The sequence below is a fragment of the Tursiops truncatus genome, chromosome 5 (genome assembly GCF_011762595.2).
Source record: "Tursiops truncatus isolate mTurTru1 chromosome 5, mTurTru1.mat.Y, whole genome shotgun sequence".
Classification (NCBI taxonomy): domain Eukaryota; kingdom Metazoa; phylum Chordata; class Mammalia; order Artiodactyla; family Delphinidae; genus Tursiops; species Tursiops truncatus.
This window is the reverse complement of record NC_047038.1, coordinates 121,636,786-121,659,930: the sequence shown is the minus strand read 5'-3', so window position 1 is coordinate 121,659,930 and position 23,145 is coordinate 121,636,786. Positions and strand designations below refer to the sequence as shown.

At 35.1% G+C, this 23,145-nt stretch overlaps 1 protein-coding gene and 1 pseudogene across 1 annotated transcript in view; one reads left to right on the top strand and one right to left on the bottom strand.

The window, feature by feature from the left end:
• STPG2 (sperm tail PG-rich repeat containing 2) overlaps nt 1-23,145 on the bottom strand; it is a 423,221-nt gene that overhangs the window by 387,971 nt on the left and 12,105 nt on the right. The window contains exon 4 of the mRNA XM_019926437.3: nt 3,526-3,618. Within this exon, the coding sequence (XP_019781996.3) occupies nt 3,526-3,618 (93 nt within the window). The remainder of the gene's footprint in view (nt 1-3,525; nt 3,619-23,145) is intronic.
• LOC117312537 (U6 spliceosomal RNA) lies at nt 14,922-15,017 on the top strand (annotated as a pseudogene).

Sequence of the window (23,145 nt, the reverse complement as noted above, 5' to 3'; positions counted from 1 at the left end):
ACAATATTAAAACAGCATTTAGAATATCATGATTATTCCCCACTGAACCAACTAGTGCAGTGAAACACATAGAGGAGTAAATAAAATTCTGTGGTCACAAAACCCCTGACTCTTGAAGAATGTCCCAAGCATGAACTAAAAATGCCTTCTTTATTAATTTGTTTCCCCTTTCTCTACTTCATCCAGAAATGCTGAGTTTCTATTCTCTATGTTTATATGTTTATGTCACCTTTTTCTTATTTCCTTTTTTTTTTTTTTTTTTTGCTAGAGCATCTTCACATATGGGGTTGTGAAGATACTAAACTTTCCAAGCTCTTGCATGTCAGAAAATTATTTTCTTGATTCATTTAATTGAAATTTTGGGTAGAGGCAGAATTCTTTACCCAAAATTATTTCCTCTTAGAAATTTTAGAAAATATTATCCTACCATTTCCTAGTTCTGAAATGTCTCTAATGCTGCTGAGAAAGTGTTGATATCAGTATGTTTCTCATCCCATTGTAGGTGACCCAGTTACTTTTCTCTGTGGAAGCTTCAAGGGTATTTTCTTTATTTCTAGTCTTCTGAAAACGCAAAAGAATGTGAGAAGAATACATATCTTTGAAAATTTGTCCTCTATGGTATTTTGTTGAGCTCTTCTAATTGAAGACACGTGTTTTTTTCTGTTCAAGATAACTTGCTGTTTTTTACATCAAATACTGCAAACTACCATCCTAGCATTCTGCTCCTGGAATGCCTAATAATCAGATGTTTGGCTTGTGTCTAGCCTCCATTAATATTTTCAATCTCTTTGTCTTTTTATATTCAACTAATCCTTATATCATAGTTTTTAAAAACGTTATTTCATTGGGACCTTGTAAAAAGAAGGGAGATGTATATATATGCTCTGTCTTTCACATGAAACAGAAGTCTGGATTTTTAAATATTTTTATGTAAAACTTTTATGTAACATGTTGAAAATTAAACTATATGCCCTCCTTCAAGATTGCAGCATGTCCATATATATAAAATGTAAATATATAGGAGGTAAATTTTCTAATATTTTTATTTGATGTGAAAATTATAAAATTAATTCCATTATTTTAAAAGTTTGAGATCAATAATTTGAATTTTTCACTAGATACAGATCATACACCCACATGTTTGAAGGGTATTCTCATTTATGGAAGGGATTCAAAAACCAAAGAGTTCTATGTGACTAAACTATTTTGCTTCTTGGGTAAGCTGAGTACCAACCAATCCTTTTAAATGCAAGTGTTTCTTGAGGGGAAAAAAGGACAATGCTATCAAAAAATCTACAAGGAATAAATGCTGGAGAGGGTGTGGAGAAAAGGGAACCCTCCTACACTTTCGGTGGGAATGTAAACTGCTACAGCCACTATGGAGAACAGTATGGAGGTTCCTTAAACAACTAAACATAGAGCTACCATATGATCCAGGAATTCCATTACTGGGCATACATCCAGAGAAAGCCATAATCCAAAAAGATACATGCACCCCAATGTTTACTGCAGCTCTATTCACAATAGCCAAGACGTGGAAGCCAAGACGTGTCCATCAACAGAGGAATGGATAAAGAAGATGTGGTACATATATACAATGGAATATTACTCAGCCAATAAAAGAGTGAAATAATGCCATTTGCAGCAACATGGATGGACCTAGAGATTATCATACTAAGTGAAGTCAGACAGAGAAAGACAAATATCATATGATATTGCTTATATGTGGAATCTAAAAAAAGGCTACAAACGAACTTATCTACAAAGCAGAAATAGAGTTACAGATGTAAAAAATAAACTTATGGTTACCAGAGGGTATGTAGGACGGGAGGGACAAATTGGAAGATTGGGACTGACACATATACACTACTAAATATAAAATAGATAACTAATAAGAACCTACTGTATAGCACAGGGAACTCTACTCAATAATCTGTAATGGCCTATATGGGAAAAGAATCTAAAAAAGAGTGGATATACCTATATGTATAACAGACTCACTTTGCTGTACACCTGAAACTAACACAACATTGTAAATCAACTATACCCCAATAAAAATTATAATAAATAAATAAATAATAAAAAGGAATTTCCAGATGCAGTGAGAGACAAAGATAAAAGAGGAAAATGTAAGTTAGGTAAAAACAATCGGTAGGCAACTCATCTTCCTTTAGAACAGATCTCTATCATCTTTTTTCACTACAAACATAAAGTGTAACTTATACATGTGCATTCCTATGGGTACCTTCAGAAATTTGCATTGTTTTTTTCCTAGTAGCTACTATATTACAAGAGAAGTAAAGCGTTATATTAGTAATAAATTACTTATGACATACTTCACCATGGATCCAAAGGTGTGTATAACAATGATTCCCTTGAGAAACACAACACAACCCTAAAATTCCTCAAGATTAATAAATAATCTACTAAAACAACACATTTATTTAACAATTATGAAAATCTCTTAAATGTCAAGACACTGCTAGATGATTCTAAACTATCTTTTGAACTTATAGCCACAAAAAGTCTCATAGAACCTGATGCTAATTTTGACTCCATCTCTCAGATTCAGTCAATTAATGTCTCAGAAAAAAAATAAGTCCCTTCCTTAATGACTCTCATCAAATTAATCTAATTCCTATGAGTTCCTAGACATTCACAGCTGTATTAACTTAACTAGCACTGCATTTGTACTTCATTTACATGAGTTCTTCCTAATCTTGTACCATTTACTTCACCATTGAAAACACTGTAAATGAACTCTTGGCATTGTGTACCTAGTAGAATTTTAGTTCAGCAATTCTGCTTCTCGGTTGACTGGCTACATTTTACGACCTGGTTAATGATCCTGTTTTGGTCATTTGTTACTAACAATATCTTATAATAACAGTCCAATTTCTATAAAAATTTATTTTAACAATACCTGTACACATAAGTCTAACCTTTTATCTTTAAATTTCACTTTGATCTGTTAATAAGTTTAATCTGAATGAAATAGTTAAGTATACAGTTTTAAATTTCACATGCTTTACTTATTTCAATTTATTCAATATAAGTTATTTATAAAAAATGGAAATTGAGGTAGCAAAATTCTTATCAACACAATTTAAAATACAGATTAACAGGGATAAAAAATGTCACTGAAAAGTCTTAAGTCTCAAGATAGATTCAAACTGAAAAGGGAAAATATTTGCACTTATGAGGAAACTGAGTTGAACCTAAAGTAAACAAACCTTCCACTTCATATACAACACAAGTTGAGTTTGTCTATATGGCCTAATGAATGCTCTCTGACCCTTAAGGAGATGTTCCACATAATATTTTTCTCACAGAGAAATGCTAGACTTCTGCTTAGCTTCAAGAATTTCATTGAACTTTAAAAATATGGAAGTAGCATACTAGCTGAAGATATTACAGCAGGCTACCAGGTACCTCTCTCAGGTCCTAATATAATGCTTATGTTATTCAGTCTCCTCCATGATTCCTAGATTACAAATACATGTGGTCATAGAAAAGCCTTCTTACCATATCTGATACTTTAGTAGTTCTTTCTGTTCTTGACGAGAAAGCAGCATATCGATTAGTCAAGTTAGGTAGTTCATCAGAAATTTCACAGGCCTGTGAATTAAAAAAAAAAAATTTTGAAAGAAGTATATCACTTATTTTATTTTTATCAATACAAAGGTCATGATTAATAAATTTACAATAAGCTCATTAATATGGCTCTGTCACTAAATAGAGATATACATGTATTTATTTTAAAAAACTTTTAAATGGAATATAGTAAAAGACGTTAAATCAATGAGATATTAAAATGGGAAAAGGGTTGATTACATGAACCTCTACGAAAGTAAGATGGATCTGCATACATTATTTAAACATATTAGGGGCAAGTTATTAGCTATACTCTAATGTCAAATTCAGAAACAATTCTTGTCCTGATTCATAACTAGCAGGTTGTAATATCAAAAATATATAAGATATTTGGTCAATTATACAGTATTATTTGTTAACAACTAATTATTAATACATGAAATAGAAATATATTAACAATAACTATTTAAATTGATTATGTGGCAATCCTGGATTAATAAATTTTCTAAGCAAAATGATCCACACTCTCTTAAATATAAGTCCTTATATGCAGTGAAGATGCAAATTAATAGGCTAGAGGAAGCTGATAATCTAAAAATTTAATTAGCAATTAGTTAATCCTTGTGCTATTATACTCCTTCTGATTTATTATACAATTTAGCCATTTGTATTCATTTAATAATTTAAACCATATAACCAGCAGTAACATTCTTTGTATATACAAAAAGGATGAGGATTTATTTTCCCATTTTTATACACTTCACTGTTTTTATTTCAGAATTTGATATTCATATTTAATACTTCAGGATTTAACACCTAGAAGAATAGCTAGGTATTTCTTTCTTTGTTCTTTTTTTTCAGGAACATTGATCTACTAAAAAATTCATCTCTCACATACTGTATCTTTGAAACTATATGCTTCACTACCCTAAATGCTGAAGTTGGTACTTCTCTTTTCCTCATGTTTTATTGCTACATAGCCACTCAAAAGAAAATAGGTAGATTCTATCACTTTCACAAACAGAAAAATCACGGTTTCACATCATGTAGAAATGTGAAATCCTTCAAATATAGAGCATCTGAGCCATCATTATTACTTCATGTGATTTTTAAATTTATTGAAGCTGAAAAATAATCTACTTGCATAATAATTTTATTATTATCATGTATATGGTATTAGAAATTATGAAATAAGTTCAAAAGCGTTTTACAATTTTTACTGTTTAGTAGTAGAAATTAACAAGCTCAAGAAATGACTTTGGCTTTAGAGGGAATGAGTAGTTTGCATAAGACCACATTTTAACCAAATAAATCCATATAAAATATAACAAAATGAAATCCATATTTTTTCTTTGTTATAAATATGATTTGTTATAAATCCAGATAAAATACAACAAAATTCTATAAAGTCTTCATAGGGCTATGAATGCTTCCAACTCTATGAACTGCCAGTACAGACAAGGGGGGGGCTAAGATTCTGAAGAGGATAGAACCTCTGAAAGTTTAGCGATCAATCTGCAGATGCTTTTTTCCTGGGACATTTGCCGATAAACAGGCAACAGAGAAAGAATCTGGGTTTAGACCTGGCAGAAGGCTGCCATTAAGGAGCTGGAAAATAAGCTTGTTGTGGTCTTGTTGGGCCACATAACAAAACTGCAGATTTGAGGAGCCTCAAAATACATGGTCTGTTTCCCTATCAAGATGTTTGCAAAGGGGTGGGGAGCAAGGTGACCCTAAAACTCTAAGTTAAAACTCTGAGACACAGAGTCATTAAAGATTACAGTTCAGAACACGGGGGTGGGGATGGTTAAACATGTCAGGCTCACAGTTGAAATCCCCAGAGAACAATACTTTATAAAAATGAACAAAAAAGAGGTAAACTAAGCCCTAGAAAAACTGTAATAGCCACAGCCATGATTAAATTAAGGTGATCTCCTTTGACTTCTACCTGCTTTGCAGAAAAAAGTATGAAATCTCTCTAGCAGAAGATAACACTATTAAAGTCTCTGTATTATATACAATATCTAGCACTCTATTAAAAATTATGGGACATGCCAAAAGACAGACCTGCATGATCAAATATCAAGAGAAAAAATCACATAAAATAACAACAGACCCATAGGTGATCCAGATACTGGAGTTGGCAGACAGAACTTTAAAATAACTATGATTAATTTGTTCAAGAAAACATAGGGTGAGCAGGCTGCTCAGATCTAAAATGCCGTGAGAGAAACTAGGTTTATTCTATCTTGTTTCTTTCCTACTCCCTCTCCCTACCCTTGGTATTGTCCTCATCAACATGGTCAGCTTTGACACTATGGCCATATCAATCATTGCTCTAGCCTGTAAGAAGGGCAAAAGAAAAAGTGAAGGGAAATCAACTTTATTTTTGAAATAGTGTGAGCAGAATGTTGCACACATCACTTCTACTCATCTTTGAATAGCCAAAAGTAAGTCAAATTGCCACATGCAGCTTCAAAGACTTTTGGGAAATGTAACCTCTGGCTGGGAGTTTATGCCCACTAAAACTGTGAGTGGATTGTTGGTTTTATATTACTCAAAATATATAAATGAGAAGAAAAATTAACAGTTTTTTTCCTTTATTTGTTGCAATTGAAATAGTTTTCAAGAAAGAATTGATCAGGACAGTTATATGACTGAGATTTTTAACAAGATAAGCAAATGTATTTTGATTGTGAAATTCATAATGAAATATGGGAATGTAAATTTACGACAACTATTTTAAAAGACGGGATGAATAAGCATGTCCCAACATTGGGAGGAAGAACCAAATATTAATAAATTTTTTTGTCATATATTTAAACGTTAAACTGACCATGTGTTCTTGCAATAAATACAAACTGATAGTGATTTTTCCCTTTCCACAAACCACTGATTAATGTTGGCAATATTTTGTTTAGGATTTTGTATCTATGCTTGTAAAAGAGATGGAACAGGATTTTTTTCCGTTTATTCAAATATATTTGTCAGATTTGGGAATTAGAATTTTGCTAGCATCATAAACTGAGTTGGGAAATATTCCTGCTCAAATATTCAAAGGAAATATTCAAACAATTCCTTTAAGATTCAAAAATTCTTCCTTAATTGGTTGGTAGAATTCTTATAGCAAGTCATCTAATCCTAGATTTTCTATGTGAGGAGACTAACTATAGATATTGTACAATTAGTTTTTTCTATTTTTCTGTTCCATTACATCAAATGTTCAAAATAAATATCATACATTTGTATTATTTTGTGTTGATAATATCTGTATGATATGTAATGTCGACACTTTTTTTATTCTTGATATTAGAAGTCTGTGCCTTCTTTCATTGTTTCTTGATCAGTTATGCCAAGGAGTTATAAAATGTACTAGAAATTTCCAAGAACCACCTTTTAGCTTTGTTGATTTTCTATATTTTATATTGTTTTCTCTTACTAACTTTTGCTCATGTATAACTTATGTCCTACTCTCTCTGCAGAGAAATATATAGATAATCAATTTTTAATGTAAAAAAAAAGAAAACATAGGGGAAAAATTTTTGAAAAAAATGCTTTAAATCATGGAGACTTCCTCCTGAGAAGTGAAATCATAAGAAATAATGAAATAGTCACTCTAGAACTGAAAAACAGAATATCTGAAATTAAGAACTCAATAGAATGATTTAATAACAATTGAAACAGTTGAAAAAAAAATTTTGTGAATTGAAAGATAGCTCTGTAGAAAATACCTAACTGAAGCACAAAGAGAAAAAGGAGACATAATACAGAGGGCTTATAAGACATGCTGGGGGTATGGGGCATAGGTGTAACATACTTATTTATTAGCATCCCAGAAAGACAAGCAGGACAGAATGTAACAGAAGAAATATATGAACATATAATAGTCAAGAATTGTTTAAAATTGATGAAAGACATCAATCCAGAGATTCAAAGGCTCTGCAAACCTCAATCAAGTAAACATACCATATCACCCAGCAATCCTACTCCTGGGCATATACCCAGAGAAAATCATAATTTGAAAATATACATGTACCCCAATGTTCATTGCAGCACTATTTACAATAGCCAGGACATGGAAGCAACCTAAATGTCCATCAACAGAGGAATGGATAAAGAAGTTGTGGTACATATATACAGTGGAATATTACTCAGCCATAAAAAGGAACAAAATTGTGCCATTTGCAGGGACATGGATGCACCTAGAGACTGTCATACCAAGTGAAGTAAGTCAGAAAGAGAAAAATAAATATTGTATAATATCACTTATGTGGAATCTAGAAAAACGGTACACATGAACTTATTTGCAAAGCAGAAATAGAGACATAGACGTAGAGAACAAACATATGGACACCAAGCGGGGAAAGGGGTGGGGTGGGGTGAATTGGGAGATTGGGATTGACATATATACACTACTATGTATCAAATAGATAACTGAGAACATACTGTATAGCACAGGGAACTCTACTCAATGCTCTATGATGACCTAAATGGGAAGGAAATCGAAAAAAGAGGGGATATATGTATACGTATAGCTGATTCACTTTGCTGTAAAGCAGAAACTAACACAACATTGTAAAGCAATGTTGAATGAATAAAAATTAATAAAAAAAAGAAAACCACACTCTTGACACATAAAATACAAAGACCAAATAATAATAATTGCTTTCAAAAGAGAAACAATAAGTATGACAACTTACTTCTCAATAGAAATCACATAAGGCCTAAAGCAATGGAATAACATGTTTAAAGTGCTGAAAGAAAATAACTACCAACATAGAAATCTTTGTCCCCAAAATAAAAAATGACATAGGGAGTTTTTCAGGCAGAGGAAAAATGATTCCATATGGAAATGCAGAAAGAAATGAAGCACAACAGAAAGGTTAAATGTGTGAAGAAATATTGACTATACAAAACAATAATATTCAAAGAGTTTAAATATAAGGAAACTTAAAATATATGACAATAATTAAACAAAAATAGGAGATAGCAAAACAGAGCTAAAATGTTCTAAGTTAGCATTATTGGGAAAGTGGTAAAAGTAATCCTTTTAATTGGACTGCAAAAAGTAAAGGATGTATATTGTAATTTTTATGGTAACTACTAAAAGAATAGTAAAACAATGCATAAGAAAAATGTAATAGAGGTAGATGAAATGGAAAAATATAAAATATTTGATTAATTCAAAAAAGGTGAGGTAAGAAAAAATGCTAAAACAAGTGGGCTGATAGAATATATGAAATAATATGGTTCATATAGGCACAAATATATCAGTAATCACATTAACTATAATGGATTAATACTACTGTTAAACACAAAGTTTATCAGACTGGATTTTTAAAACTCATATGTTTTTAGGGTATATCTTTCACTCTTGATTATAGTTTCTCAAATTTTATATAAACTACTAGTGTCTGAGTTATACCTATGGGTAGTTTTCAATTGTCAATAATAATAACAAGACTTACTGAGTCCTTACCATGTGCCAGAAGCTATTTAAATTATTTTACATGTACTGATTCATTTAGTATTCATAATAATGTTTTGAGGTATGTTCTATTATGATCTCCATATTACTAAGGCATAAAGAGTTCAAACAAATTTCACAAGGTCAGTGCAAAGCAAGAAAATATTCTCACAAACTCTGCCACCAGAGATCATACTCATAATCACTGTGCTATACTGTCTCAATATCTGCAATAGAGAATAAAGACTATTTATAATGAGGGCTTTTTAAAATTTTTTCTTGAAACATAATTTTAATAATTTGTTTTATCTAAATATAATGTTACTCAGAATAATGAACTCATAGTACATTTTAAAAATATACAAGTATTCTAAAAACTACTAACATTCATTATGCATTTAAAATATACTTATATCAACACTTAAACATGGTTAAGATGGTAAATTTAACATTATGTGTTTTCTACCACATGATAGACAGATATCACACTATAAAAGTTAAAAAACATATGTCAAAGGTTAATGACAGAAAAAGAATACTCAAAATTAAATCTAGCAATTTAGAAAATCTAGCAATCTAGAAAAATGAAGATGTTTTAGAGTGTGTATGGACATGTTAAACTTGTTCTTATGTTTGCATCTCAATAATAAACTGGTGAATTTAACAGAAAACAAATTAAATTGACAGAAACCAGAGTGCTATTTTGGGGAGGCTATCATATGTAATTCTGGGGCCTCTGGGAGCAAAAAATATTTTTTAAAAAAGGTCTACAAGTTAAGGATATATAGATGTAAGAACTATGAAGAGTCTGAGATTTTTATCTACCTCAAGCTAACAAGTTAACCTGCCACAGTTTCTCTGATGCTGGCAAAAGACATGAGATTCCTGAGACAGAAACAAAGGACCTTATTCCTCATACAATAATTCAGAGCATGAGCGTCATCATGCTTGCGTCTGTCCTCCTTGCCCGCAATCCTAATGAAGGCAAGGCAGATGGAGCAAAATGGATACTTGTACAAAGCAATGGGCTTTGTTTCAGAAGAAAACCTGTGAGCTTAGGGAACCTGAATCTTTCATAATCAGAGTAAGCATGCCTGCCCTCTGCTTGAGAGGAGACACTATCTCTATCTTCCAAAGCTATGTGCTATACAATCATCCTTGAAAAGACAGTCATAAACAAAGATGGGCAGAAATACAAAACAACCCCAGAGAATTCTCTCTTAATAAGGAAGAAGAATAAAAACAGATTTTAACATAGAAAACAAACTTCTTTAGGAATGTTTACCTAGGAAACAAATATCTGAAAAAAATAAGTTTCAATAAAAATTAGAAAGCTGAAAAACATTAATGTCCAAAAATATAAAAATCCCATAAATACAAAGTTGACAAATAATGAAACATAAAAGAGTTAATGTGTCAGTAATTCAGGAAATCAAATGTCAAATTAGTTACATAACAATTCCTACCTTAAAATTGTTAATCATACTTTTTTCTAGTTTCTTTTGTTTTCATTGTTGTTGCCATTTGTTCTCATCTTAAAATTGTACTGTGTACCTTAAAACAATACTAAACCAAAATAGAGTAATTAATTCCACTAAACTGAAATCTGAGGATATGCAAAATACAATGACATCAAAAAGGCAGGGACAGTGGGGTGGAAGCAGGGAGAAAATGTGATCAATGAAAGATTTCCAAGGAGGGTGACATATGAACAATATATGGAGAATGAATAGGGCCTGGAATCTACCAAAAAACATACTCTACATCCAAAGACAAAGAAGAAGCCACAACGAGATGGTAGAAGGGATGCAATCACGATAAAATCAAATCCCATACTCGCTCGGTTGACAACTCACAAAACGGAAAACAATTATACCACAGAAGTACCCCCATGGGAGTGAAAGTCCTGAGCCCCATGTCAGGCTTCCCAGCCTGGGGGTCCAGAAATGGAAAGAGGAGTCCCCAGAGAATCTGGCTTGGAAGGCAAATGGGATTTGACTGTGGGACTTCCACAGAACTGTGGGAAACAGAAACTCCACACTTGGAGAGTGCACAAAAAGTCCTGTGTTCACCAGGACCCAGGGGTAAAAAGCAGTGACCCCATGAGACTGGGCCAGACCTACCTGCTAGTATTGGAGGGCCTCCTGCAGAGGTGGGGGGGGCTGTGCCTCACTGCGGGGACAAAGACACTGGCAGCAGCAGTTCTGGGAAGTACTCTGGTGTGAGCACTCGCAGAGAGCACAATCAGCCCCACCAAACAGTCTGTAGGCTCAAGTGCTGAGTTGCCTCAGACCAAACACCCAAAAGAGAGGGAACACAGCCCCACCCATCAGATAAGCAGATTCAATTTTTACTGAGCATGGCCCTGCCCATGAGAGGGACAAGATGCAGATCTACCCAAAACCAGTCCCTCCCATCAGGAAGCTTGCACAAGCCTCTTAGATAGCCTCATCCACCAGAGGGCAGACAGCAGAAGCAAGAAGACTACAATCATGCAGCCTACGGAATGGAAACCACAACGACAGAAAGTTAGACAAAATGAAATGGCAGAGGAATATGTCCCAGATGAAATAACAAGATAAAACCCAAGGAAAACAAGTAAGTGAATTAGAGATATGCAATCATCCAGAAAAAAGATTCAGAATAACGATAGTGAAGATGATCCAGGATCCTGGAAAAAGAATGGAGGCAAGGATCAAGAAGATGCAAGAAATGTTTAACAAAGACCTAGAAGAACTAAAGAACAAACAAATAGAGATGAACAATACAATAAGTGAAATGAAAAATACACTACAAGGAATAAATAGCAGAATGACTGAGGCAGAAGAGCAGACAAGTGACATGGAAGATAAAGTGGTGGAAATCACTGTCACAGAACAGAATAAAAAAGAAGTATGAAAAGAAATGAAAACAGTCTAAGAGACCTCTGGGACAACATTAAATGCACCAACATTAGCATTATAAGGGTCCCAGAAGGAGACGAGAGAAAGGACCTGAGAAAATATTTGAAGAGATAATAGCTGAAAAACTTCCCTAACATGGGAAAGGAAATAGTCATCCAAGTACAGGAAGTGCAGAGAGTCCCAGGCAGGATAAGCCCAAGGAGAAACAGGCTGAGACACATAGTAATCAAATTAACAAAAGTTAAAGACAAAAAGAAAATATTAAAAGCAACAAAGGAAAAATGACAAATAACATACAAGGGAACTCCCATAAGATTTCAGCTAATTTCTCATCAGAAACTCTGCAGGTCAGAAGGGAGTGGCATGATATGTTTAAAGGGACGCCCCTTAAAGGCATTTTTGAGCTTGGAGTGAAGGGAAATTATAGCAATGGTAAGATAGGAGTTTAGAAAACTAGGTAGACAGCAGATTATGAAAAGGACATTGTTCTTAGACTTAAATTTCTTCCTATACCTGATAGAAGGCACAGAATTTTAGGCAAAAGGAGCTTATTAAAAGGCAGTACCGTGCTTCCCTGGTGGCGCAGTGGTTGACAGTCCACCTGCCGATGCAGGGGACATGGGTTTGTGCCCTGGTGCGGGAAGATCCCACATGCCGCAGAGCGGCTAGGCCCGTGAGCCATGGCCGCTGAGCCTGCGCGACCGGAGCCTGTGCTCCGCAACGGGAGAGGCCACAACAGTGAGAGGCCTGCGTAACGCAAAAAAAAAAAAAAAAAAAAAAGGCAGTACCATGACATGATGTGTTTTAGAGAGATATTACTTCCAATCATATAGCTAAATTTGCATTATTTTTTCTCAGCTTGATGATAGTTTTAACTCATGTGTGTAGTGAAAACATGTAAGATATACTCTCTTAGCAAATTTCAAGTATACAATGCAGTATTATTAACTATAGTCACCACACTATACATTAGATCTCCAGAACTTATTCATCCTGCATTGAAACTTTGTATCCTTTGACCAACATCTCCCCCTTTCCTTCACCCCTCAACCCTTGACAACCATCATTCTACTCTGCTTCTATGAGTTCTATTTTTTTAGATTCCATATATAAATGAAATCATGCAGTATTTGTCTTTCTGCATTCGGCTTATTTCATTATTTGATTTAGCATAATGTTCTTCAGGTGTTCTTCACCCCTGTTGTTGCAAATGACAGGATTTCCTTCTTTTTTAAGGCTGAAGAGTATTCCCCTGTATGTGGCGTTTGGGTGTTTACACACACACACCACATCTTCTTTATCCATTCATCCTTCTATAGACACATACACTGATTCACATCTCAGCCACTGTGAATAATGCTGCAATGAACATGGAACAGCAGGTATCTCTTCAATATATTGACTTCATTTCCTTTAGATATATGATCACAAGTCAGATTGCTGGATCATATGGTAGTTCATTTTTAATTTTTTGAGGAATCTCCATACTGTTTTCCACAATGGCTGTACCAATCTACATTCCCACCAACAGTGCACAAGGGTTTCCTTTTCTCCATATCCTCACCAACACTTATCTCTTGTCTGAGAATGCCCATTCTAACAGATGTGAGATGATACGGCATTGTGATTTTTATTTGCATTTCCCTGTTGAATAGTGATGTTGAGCATTTTCTCATATACCTGTTGACCATTTGTATGTCTTCTTTTAAGAAATGTCCATTCACATGCTTTGTCCATTTTTAAATCAAACTATTAGTTTTCTTGCTATTGAGCTGTTTGAGTTTCTTATATATTTTGGATAGTAACGCCTTATCAGATGCATGGTTTGTAAATATTCTTTTCCCATTCACTCTGTTGATGGTTTCCTTTACTGTACAGAAGCTTTTTATTATAGTTTGATGCAATCCAATTTGTTTATTTTTGCTTTTGTTAGCTGTGCTTTTGGGGTCATATGTAAAGAAATTATTGTCTAGATAAGTGTCAAAAAGCTTTTTCCCTGTGTTTTCTTCTAATCGTTTTACAGTTTCAGGTCTTACATTTAAGTCTCTAATTAATCTTGGCTTGATTTTTTTATATGGTGTGTGATAAAAGTTCAGTTTCATTCTTCTGCATGTGGATATCCAGTTTTCCCAGCACAGTTTATTGAAGAGACTGTCTTTTCTTCATCGAGTGTTCTTGGAAGAAAATATATGGATGTATTTCGGAGGCTCTCTATTCTGTTCCAATGGTCTATATGTCTGTTTTTATGCTAGTACAAAACTGTTTTTATTACTATAGCTTTGTAGTGTATTTTAAAATCAGGTAGTGTGAGGCTTCCTGTTCTTTTTGCTCAAGACTGCTTTGGCTATTTGAGATCTTATATGGTTCCATATAAATTTTAGAATTTTTTTCTATTTCTGTGAAAAATGCCATTGGAATTTTGATAGAGATTGCACGGAATCTGTATATCATTTGGGTAGTATGGACATTTTCACAATATTAATTTTTCCAATCCATGAACATGGGCTATCTTGCCATTTATTTGTGTCTTCTTCAATTTTTTTTATCAATGTTTTATAGTTGTCAAGTGTACAGACCTTTCTCTTCCTTGGTTAAATTTATTACTAAGTATTTTTCATTCTATTGTAAATGGGATTGTTTCCTTAATTTCTTTTTTGGACAGTTGTTGTTAGTGTGTAAAAATGCCACTGATTTTTGAATGTTAATTATATCCTGCAACTTTACTAACAACAATTTAAAATTTTGTAAGAATTTATGAAAATCTTACTTTGTGAAATTTTAATAATTTTTGTTTAAATAAGAAAAACCTTTATTTGTTTCCATTTTTCTGATATGCCTATAAATCTGCAGCATTACTAAAAGATTACTGATAATGATTTCACAGCTGTTCTTTCATTACAATGAGATGTATTTCAGCTACAGCTAAAGTTTTTAACTAATTTAAAGCACTAGGGTGTTTACTTTAATAGCAAATATACTAAAGTTGGAACAATACAGATATTATCATCCTGTGCAAGGATGACATGCAAATTTGTGAAGCATTTCATTATAAAAATTTTTTTAAGTACTAGGGTACTCTTACATTACCACCATAGGTATATTAGTGTTCAATTGCCTATAAAGCATGTGTGTTCCACACTTTCTGGGATGAAAATCATTTTCTCTGATAGAAGAGTCCAATCCAGTTTAGTAATTCAATGGCTCTGCTATCCCTATATCATCTACCCCACCCCTACAGGATTCTTGTATCTTCTTAGCAATTCTTTTGCCAAACCAAACTTATACAAAGTCATTTTAATTTTCTTTAGCATTTTTTACAATAAATTGTTCTTCTCTTTAAACTTCCTAGATTATGCTTCTATGCCTCTCTCTTCTATTCATTTATCCAATCATTTCCCAAGTGTGTACTACAGTATGGACACATTTCCAATGTTTTGTACATGCCCTTTTATGATCTGACAGCTATGTTCAAACTTCCCCAGTGTTTAACATCTGTTTATATTCTCTCTATAGATTATCTACCTATCTATTCTTTCTATATTTTCCACCCGAATTGTTAGCTACTTTAACTTTTCTATATATGCATTCTCTTAAGCTTTCTCAAATTCTTCAGAAATGAGAAAGAATGAATAATTATATACACAAACATTAAGATGTCCTTTTAAAATCTGAACTCTAAAAGGTTTAATGTGTAGCCAACTGCACTGTCAGAATTTTACTCATGAGAGTGGCTTCCTGTCAACCTGTTAGGCTATAATAATTATATGAGTAACCTTCTTACTCATATAATCTCTGATCTCAGGAATGTTTCTTGTTTTCTGCTGATCATTTTGAAATAGGGATTTTCTACATTTCTTGTACGTGTCTAACAATGTCCAGAATCTCTTCTTTGACAATTCTAAACTTCAAAATAACAGAATAGAAGTTCCTCTCTTGGCTTCCACTACTTTCTGTAAAGATAAATTGTCAGCAATCAAACACATGTAAAATGTTTGGCTTTCAATGAAATGAGAAATCAAACAAACCCTTTTATATTTACCCACATGGTTACCTTTGATACTCTGCATTACTTTATACAGATCCAGATTCCACCTGGTAACATTTTTCTCTGCCTGGAGGACTTCCCTTAACATTTCTTACACTGTAGGTCTTCGGCAGATAAATATTTCAGCTTTTATATATACGAAAAGGTCTTCTTTTTTATGGAGGTAGAATTGACTTACAACATTACATTAGTTTCAGGTACGCAACATAATGATTCGATACTTATACATATCACAAAATGATTACCACAATGTCAGGTTAACACCCATCACCACAAAGATTTTTTTCTTGAAATGAGAACTTTTTAGATTTACTCTCTTAGCACCTTTCAAATATTCAATACAGTATTATTAACTATAGTAACCATGCTATACATTACATCCCCATGACTTATTTTATAAACAGAAGTTTTTAGAAAAGCTTTTCAGTTTGTTTTCATTTTTGAAAGATATTTGAGCCTGAAGTAGAATTATAGGTTGACAACTGTTTTCTTTCAATACTTTAAAGATGTTGCACTGCTGTCTTCTGACTTGCATCACTTTCAACATGAAATGTACTGTCATTTTTAACTTCATCCCTTTTAATGTCATGTATACTTTTCCTCTGGCTGCTTTTAAGAATTTTTTTTCTTTTTTACCATTTTATTCAATTTGATTATAATTTGCCTTGGCATAGTTTCCTTGATGTCTTTTGTGCTATGGGTTTGTTAAGCTTCATGGATATGTGGTTCTAGCTCTCACCGAAGTTTGGAAATTTTCAGCCTTATTTGTTAAAATTATTTTTTGTGTTTCCTCACTCTTTCTTTCCTTTCAAGGATTCCAGTTACACATTTAAGCCACCTCTAACTGTCCCACAGTTCACTGATACTTTATTCTTTTTTTGTCTTTTTTTCTCACTGTACTTCCTTTGAGATATTAACATTTTCTATTACTGTCTTGAGGTTAACTAATTTTTTAGTCTGAACTAACTAATCTGCTGCTAACTAGTGTACATTTCTCATACATGATATCAATACTTGCCATCTCTAGAACTTTAATTTCTGTCTTTCTATTTGTGCTATTGCTCTACTTAATATGCTCAATGTTTCTTCTACCTTCTTGAACATATAGAATATAGTTATAATAACTGTTTAATGTACTTTCCACTAATTTTGTCATCTGCATAACTTCTGGGCCTCTTTCTATTGATACTTTCCTGCTCCTTTGCATACCTAGTAATTTTTTTTTTTATTGAATGCTACACTCTGTGAATTTTACCTTGTTGGGTTCTGGATATTTTTAATTCCTATGAACATTCTTGAGCCTTGTTCTGGGAGGCACAAATTCAGTAAGCCAAAAAATATATATATAAAAGATGAAACTAATTGAGGAAAAAAACTGCCATTCACGGACGGCATAAAATCACTTGAGGAAATTGTTTTTAAAAATAATAATAAATTAGTAGGATTAATCATTTTATAGCAAGAAGTATGAATCACTGGTAAAGCTAATCTTTAATAAAGACTATTATATTTCTTTACACCAAGAAAAGAAAGCTAAACAATGAAAATATTTAAAAGATAACATTTTGATAGCATTAAAAAACTTCAAAGGTGGACGACGGGAAGATGACGGAAGAGTAAGATGCGGAGACCACCTTCCTCCCCACAGATACACCAGAAATACATCTACACATGGAACAACTCCTACAGAACACCTACTAAACGCTGGCAGAAGACCTCAGACCTCCCAAAAGGCAAGAAACTCCCCACGTACCTGGGTAGTGCAAAAGAAAAAAGAAAAAACAGAGACAAAAGGATAGGGATGGGACCTGAACCAACAGGAGGGAGCTGTGAAGGAGGAAAGGTTTCCACACACTAGGAAGCCCCTTCGCAGGCGGAGACTGTGGATGGCTGAAGGGGGGAGCTTCGAAGCCACGGAGGAGACAACAGGGGTGCGGAGGACAAAGTGGCGTGATTCCCGCACAGAGAATCGGTGCCGACCGGCACTCACCAGCCCGAGAGGCTTGTCTGCTCACCCGCCGGGGCGGGCGGGGCTGGGAGCGGAGGCTCGGGCTTCCGCGGAGCGCAGGGAGAGGACTGGGGTTGGCGGGGTGAACACAGCCTGAAGGGGTTAGTGCACCACGGCTAGCTGGGAGGGAGTCAAGGAAAAGGTCTGGAGCTGCCGGAAGAGGCAAGTGACTTTTTCTTCCCTCTTTGTTTCCTGGTGCACAAGGAGAGGGGATTAAGAGCGCTCCTTAAAGGAGCTCCAGACACGGGCGCGAGCCGTGGCTAAAAGCGCAGACCCCAGAGACGGACAGGAGACGCTAAGCACTATCCACACCACCCTTCCGGGGAGCCTGTGCAGCCCGCCACTGCCAGGGTCCCGGGATCCAGGGAAAACTTCCCCGGGAGAACGCAAGGCGCGCCTCAAGCTGCTGCAAGGTCACGACGGCCTCTGCCGCCGCAAGCTCGCCCCGCACTCCGTACCCCCCCCCCCCCTGGCCTGAGTGAGCCAGAGCCTCTGAATCAGCGGCTCCTTTAACCCCGTCCTGACTGAGCAAAAAACAGACGCCCTCCAGCGACCTACACGCAGAGGCGGGGCCAAATCCAAAGCTGAGCCCCTGGGAGTTGTGAGAACAAAGAAGAGAAAGGGAAATCTCTGCCAGCAGGCTCAGAAGCAGCCGATTAAAGCTCCACAATCAACTTGATGCACCCTGTAGCTGCGGAATACACGAATAGACAACGAATCATCCCAAATTGAGGAGGTGGACTTTGAGAGCAAGATTTATGATTTTTTCCCCTTTTCCTCTTTTTGTGAGTATGTATATGTATGCTTCTGGGTGAGATTTTGTCTGTATAGCTTTGCTTCCACCATTTGTCCTCAGGTTCTATCCGTCCATTTTCTTGTTTTTTTTTAAGATTTTTTTCTTATTATTTTTTCATTTAATAACTTTATTATATTTTATTTTATTTTACTTTATCTTCTTTCTTTCTTTTTTCCTTCCTTCCCTTCCTTCCTACCTCCCACCATCCCTCCCTCCCTCCCTTTTTGCTTTCTTTCCTTCTTTCCTTCTTTTCTTCTTCCTTCCTTCCTTCCTTTCTTTCTTCCTACTTCTATTAATTCTTTCTGTCTACTTTTTCTCCCTTTTATCCTGAGCCATGTAGATGAAAGGCTCTTGGTGCTGCAGCCAGGAGTCAGTGCTGTGCCTCTGAGGTGGGAGAGCCAACTTCAGGACACTGGTCAACAAGAGACCTCCCAGCTCCACATAATATCAAATGGCGAAAATCTCCCAGAGATCTTCATCTCAACGCCAGCACCCAGCTTCACTCAATGACCAGCAAGCTACAGTGCTGGACACCCTATGCCAAACAACTAGCAAAACAGGAACACAATCCCACCCATTAGCAGAGAGGCTGCCTAAAATCATAATAAGTGCACAGACACCCCAAAACACACCACCAGACATGGACCTGCCCACCAGAGAGACAAGACCCAGCCTCATCCACCAGAACACAGGCACTAGTCCCCTCCACCAGGAAGCCTACACAACCCACTGAACCAACCTTAGCCACTGCGGACAAACACCAAAAACAACAGGAACTATGAACCTGCAGCCTGCAAGAAGGAGACCCCAAACACAGTAAGATAAGCAAAATGAGAAGACGGAAAAACACACAGCAGATGAAGGAGCAAGATAAAAACCAACCAGACCTAACAAATGAAGAGGAAATAGGCAGCCTAGCTAAAAAAGAAGTCAGAATAATGATAGTAAAGATGATCCAAAATCTTGGAAATAGAATACACAAAATGCAAGAAATATTTAACAAGAACCTAGAACTAAAGATGAAACAAACAACGATGAACAACACAATAAATGAAATGAAAAATACTCTAGATGGGATCAATAGCAGAATAACTGAGGCAGAAGAACGGATAAGTGACCTGGAAGATAAAATAGTGGAAATAACTACTGCAGAGGAGAATAAAGAAAAAAGAATGAAAAGAACTGAGGACAGTCTCAGAGACCTCTGGGACAACATCAAACGCACCAACATTCGAATTATAGGGGTTCCAGAAGAAGAGAAAAAGAAAGGGACTGAGAAAATATTTGAAGAGATTATAGTTGAAAACTTCCCTAATATGGGAAAGGAAATAGTTAATCAAGTCCAGGAAGCACAGAGAGTCCCATACAGGACAACTCCAAGGAGAAATACGCCAAGAAACATATTAATCAAACTGTCAAAAATTAAATACAAAGAAAGCATATTAAAAGCAGCAAGGGAAAAACAACAAATAACACACAAGGGAATCCCCATAAGGTTAACAGCTGATCTTTCAGCAGAAACTCTGCAAGCCAGAAGGGACTGGCAGGACATATTTAAAGTGATAAAGGAGAAAAACCTGCAACCAAGATTACTCTACCCAGCAAGGATCTCATTCAGATTTGATGGAGAAATTAAAACCTTTACAGACAAGCAAAAGCTGAGAGATTTCAGCACCACCAAACCAGCTCTACAGCACTGCTAAAGGAACTTCTCTAGGCAAGAAACACAGGAGAAGGAAAAGACCTACAATAACTAACCCAAAACAATTTAGAAAATGGGAATAGGAACATACATATCGATAATTACCTTAAATGTAAATGGACTAAATGCTCCCACCAAAAGACACAGATTGGCTGAATGGATACAAAAACAAGACCCATATATATGCTGTCTACAAGAGACCCACTTCAGACCTAGAGACACATACAGACTGAAAGTAAGGGGATGGAAAAAGGTATTTCATGCAAATGGAAACCAAAAGAAAACTGGAGTAGCAATTCTCATATCAGACAAAATGGACTTTAAAATAAAGAATATTAGAAGAAACAAAGAAGGACACTACATAATGATCAAGGGATCGATCCAAGAAGAAGATATAACAATTGTAAATATTTATGCAACCAACATAGGAGCACCTCAATACATAAGGCAAATGCTAAAAGCCATAAAAGGGGAAATCAACAGTAACACATTCATAGCAGGGGACTTTAACACCCCACTTTCACCAATGGACAGATCATCCAAAATGAAAATAAATAAGGAAACACAAGCTTTAAGTGATACATTAAGCAAGATGGACTTAATTGATATTAATAGGACACTCCATCCAAAAACAACAGAATACACATTTTTCTCAAGTGATCATGCAACATTCTCCAGGATAGATCATATCTAGGGTCACAAATCAAGCCTTGGTAAATTTAAGAAAACTGAAATTGTATCAAGTATCTTTTCCGACCACAACACCATGAGACTAGATATCAATTACAGGAAAAGATCTGTAAAAAATACAAACACATGGAGGCTAAACAATACGCTACTTAATAACCAAGTGATCACTGCAGAAATCAAAGATGAAATCAAAAAATACGTAGAAACAAATGACAATGGAGACACAACGACACAAAACCTATGGGATGCAGAAAAAGCAGTTCTAAGAGGGAAGTTTATAGCAATACAAGCCCACCTTAAGAAACTGGAAACATCTCGAATAAAAAACCTAACCTTGCACCTAAAGCAATTAGAAAAAGAAGAACAAAAAACCCCCGAAGTTAGCAAAAGGAAAGAAATCATAAAAATCAGATCAGAAATAAATGAAAAAGAAATGAAGGAAACGATAGCAAAGATCAGTAAAACTAAAAGCTGGTTCTTTGAGAAGATAAACAAAGTAGATAAACCATTAGCCAGACTCATCAAGAAAAAAAGAAAGAAGACTCAAATCAATAGAATTAGAAATGAAAAAGGAGAAGTAACAACTGACACTGCAGAAATACAAAAGATTGTGAGAGATAACTACAAGCAACTCTATGCCAATAAAATGGACAACCTGGAAGAAATGGACAAATTCTTAGAAATGCACAACCTGCCAAGACTGAATCAGGAAGAAATAGAAAATATGAACAGACCAATCACAAGCACTGAAATTGAAACTGTGATTAAAAATCTTCCAACAAAGAAAAGCCCAGGACCAGATGGCTTCACAGGCAAATTCTATCAAACATTTAGAGAAGAGCTAACACCTATCCTTCTCAAACCCTTCCAAAATATACCAGAGGGAGGAACACTCCCAAACTCATTCTACGAGGCCACCATCACCTTGATACCAAAACCAGACAAGGATGTCACAAAGAAAGAAACCTACAGGCCAATATCACTGATGAACATAGATGCAAAAATCCTCAACAAAATACTAGCAAACAGAATCCAACAGCACGTTAAAAGGATCATACACCATGATCAAGTGGGGTTTATTCCAGGAATGCAAGGATTCTTCAATATACCCAAATCAATCAATGTGATAAACCATATTAACAAATTGAAGGAGAAAAACCATATGATCATCTCAATAGATGCATGAAAAGCTTTTGACAAAATTCAAGACCAATTTATGATAAAAAACCCTGCAGAAAGCAGGCATAGAGGGAACTTTCCTCAACATAATAAAGGCCATATATGACAAACCCACAGCCAAGATCATCCTCAATGGTGCAAACCTGAAACCATTTCCACTAAGATCAGGAACAAGACAAGGTTGCCCACTCTCACCACTCTTACTCAACATAGTTTTGGAAGTTTAGCTACAGCAATCAGAGAAGAAAAGGAAATAAAAGGAATCCAAATTGGAAAAGAAGAAGTAAAGCTGTCACTGTTTGCAGATGACATGATACTATACATAGAGAATCCTAAAGATGCTACCAGAAAACTACTAGAGCTAATCAATGAATTTGGTAAAGTTGCAGGATACAAAATTATGCACAGAAATCTCTGGCATTCCAATACACTAATGATGCAAAATCTGAAAGTGAAATCAAGAAAGCACTCCCATTTACCATTGCAACAAAAAGAATAAAATATCTAGGAATAAACCTACCTAAGGAGACAAAAGACCTGTATGCAGGAAATTATAAGACACTGATGAAAGAAATTAAAGATGATACAAACAGATGGAGAGATATACCATGTTCTTGGATTGGAAGAATCAACATTGTGAAAATGACTATAATACCCAAAGCAGTCTACAGATTCAATGCAATCCCTATCAAACTACCACTGACATTTTTCACAGAACTTGAACAAAAAATTTCACAATTTGTATGGAAACACAAAAGACC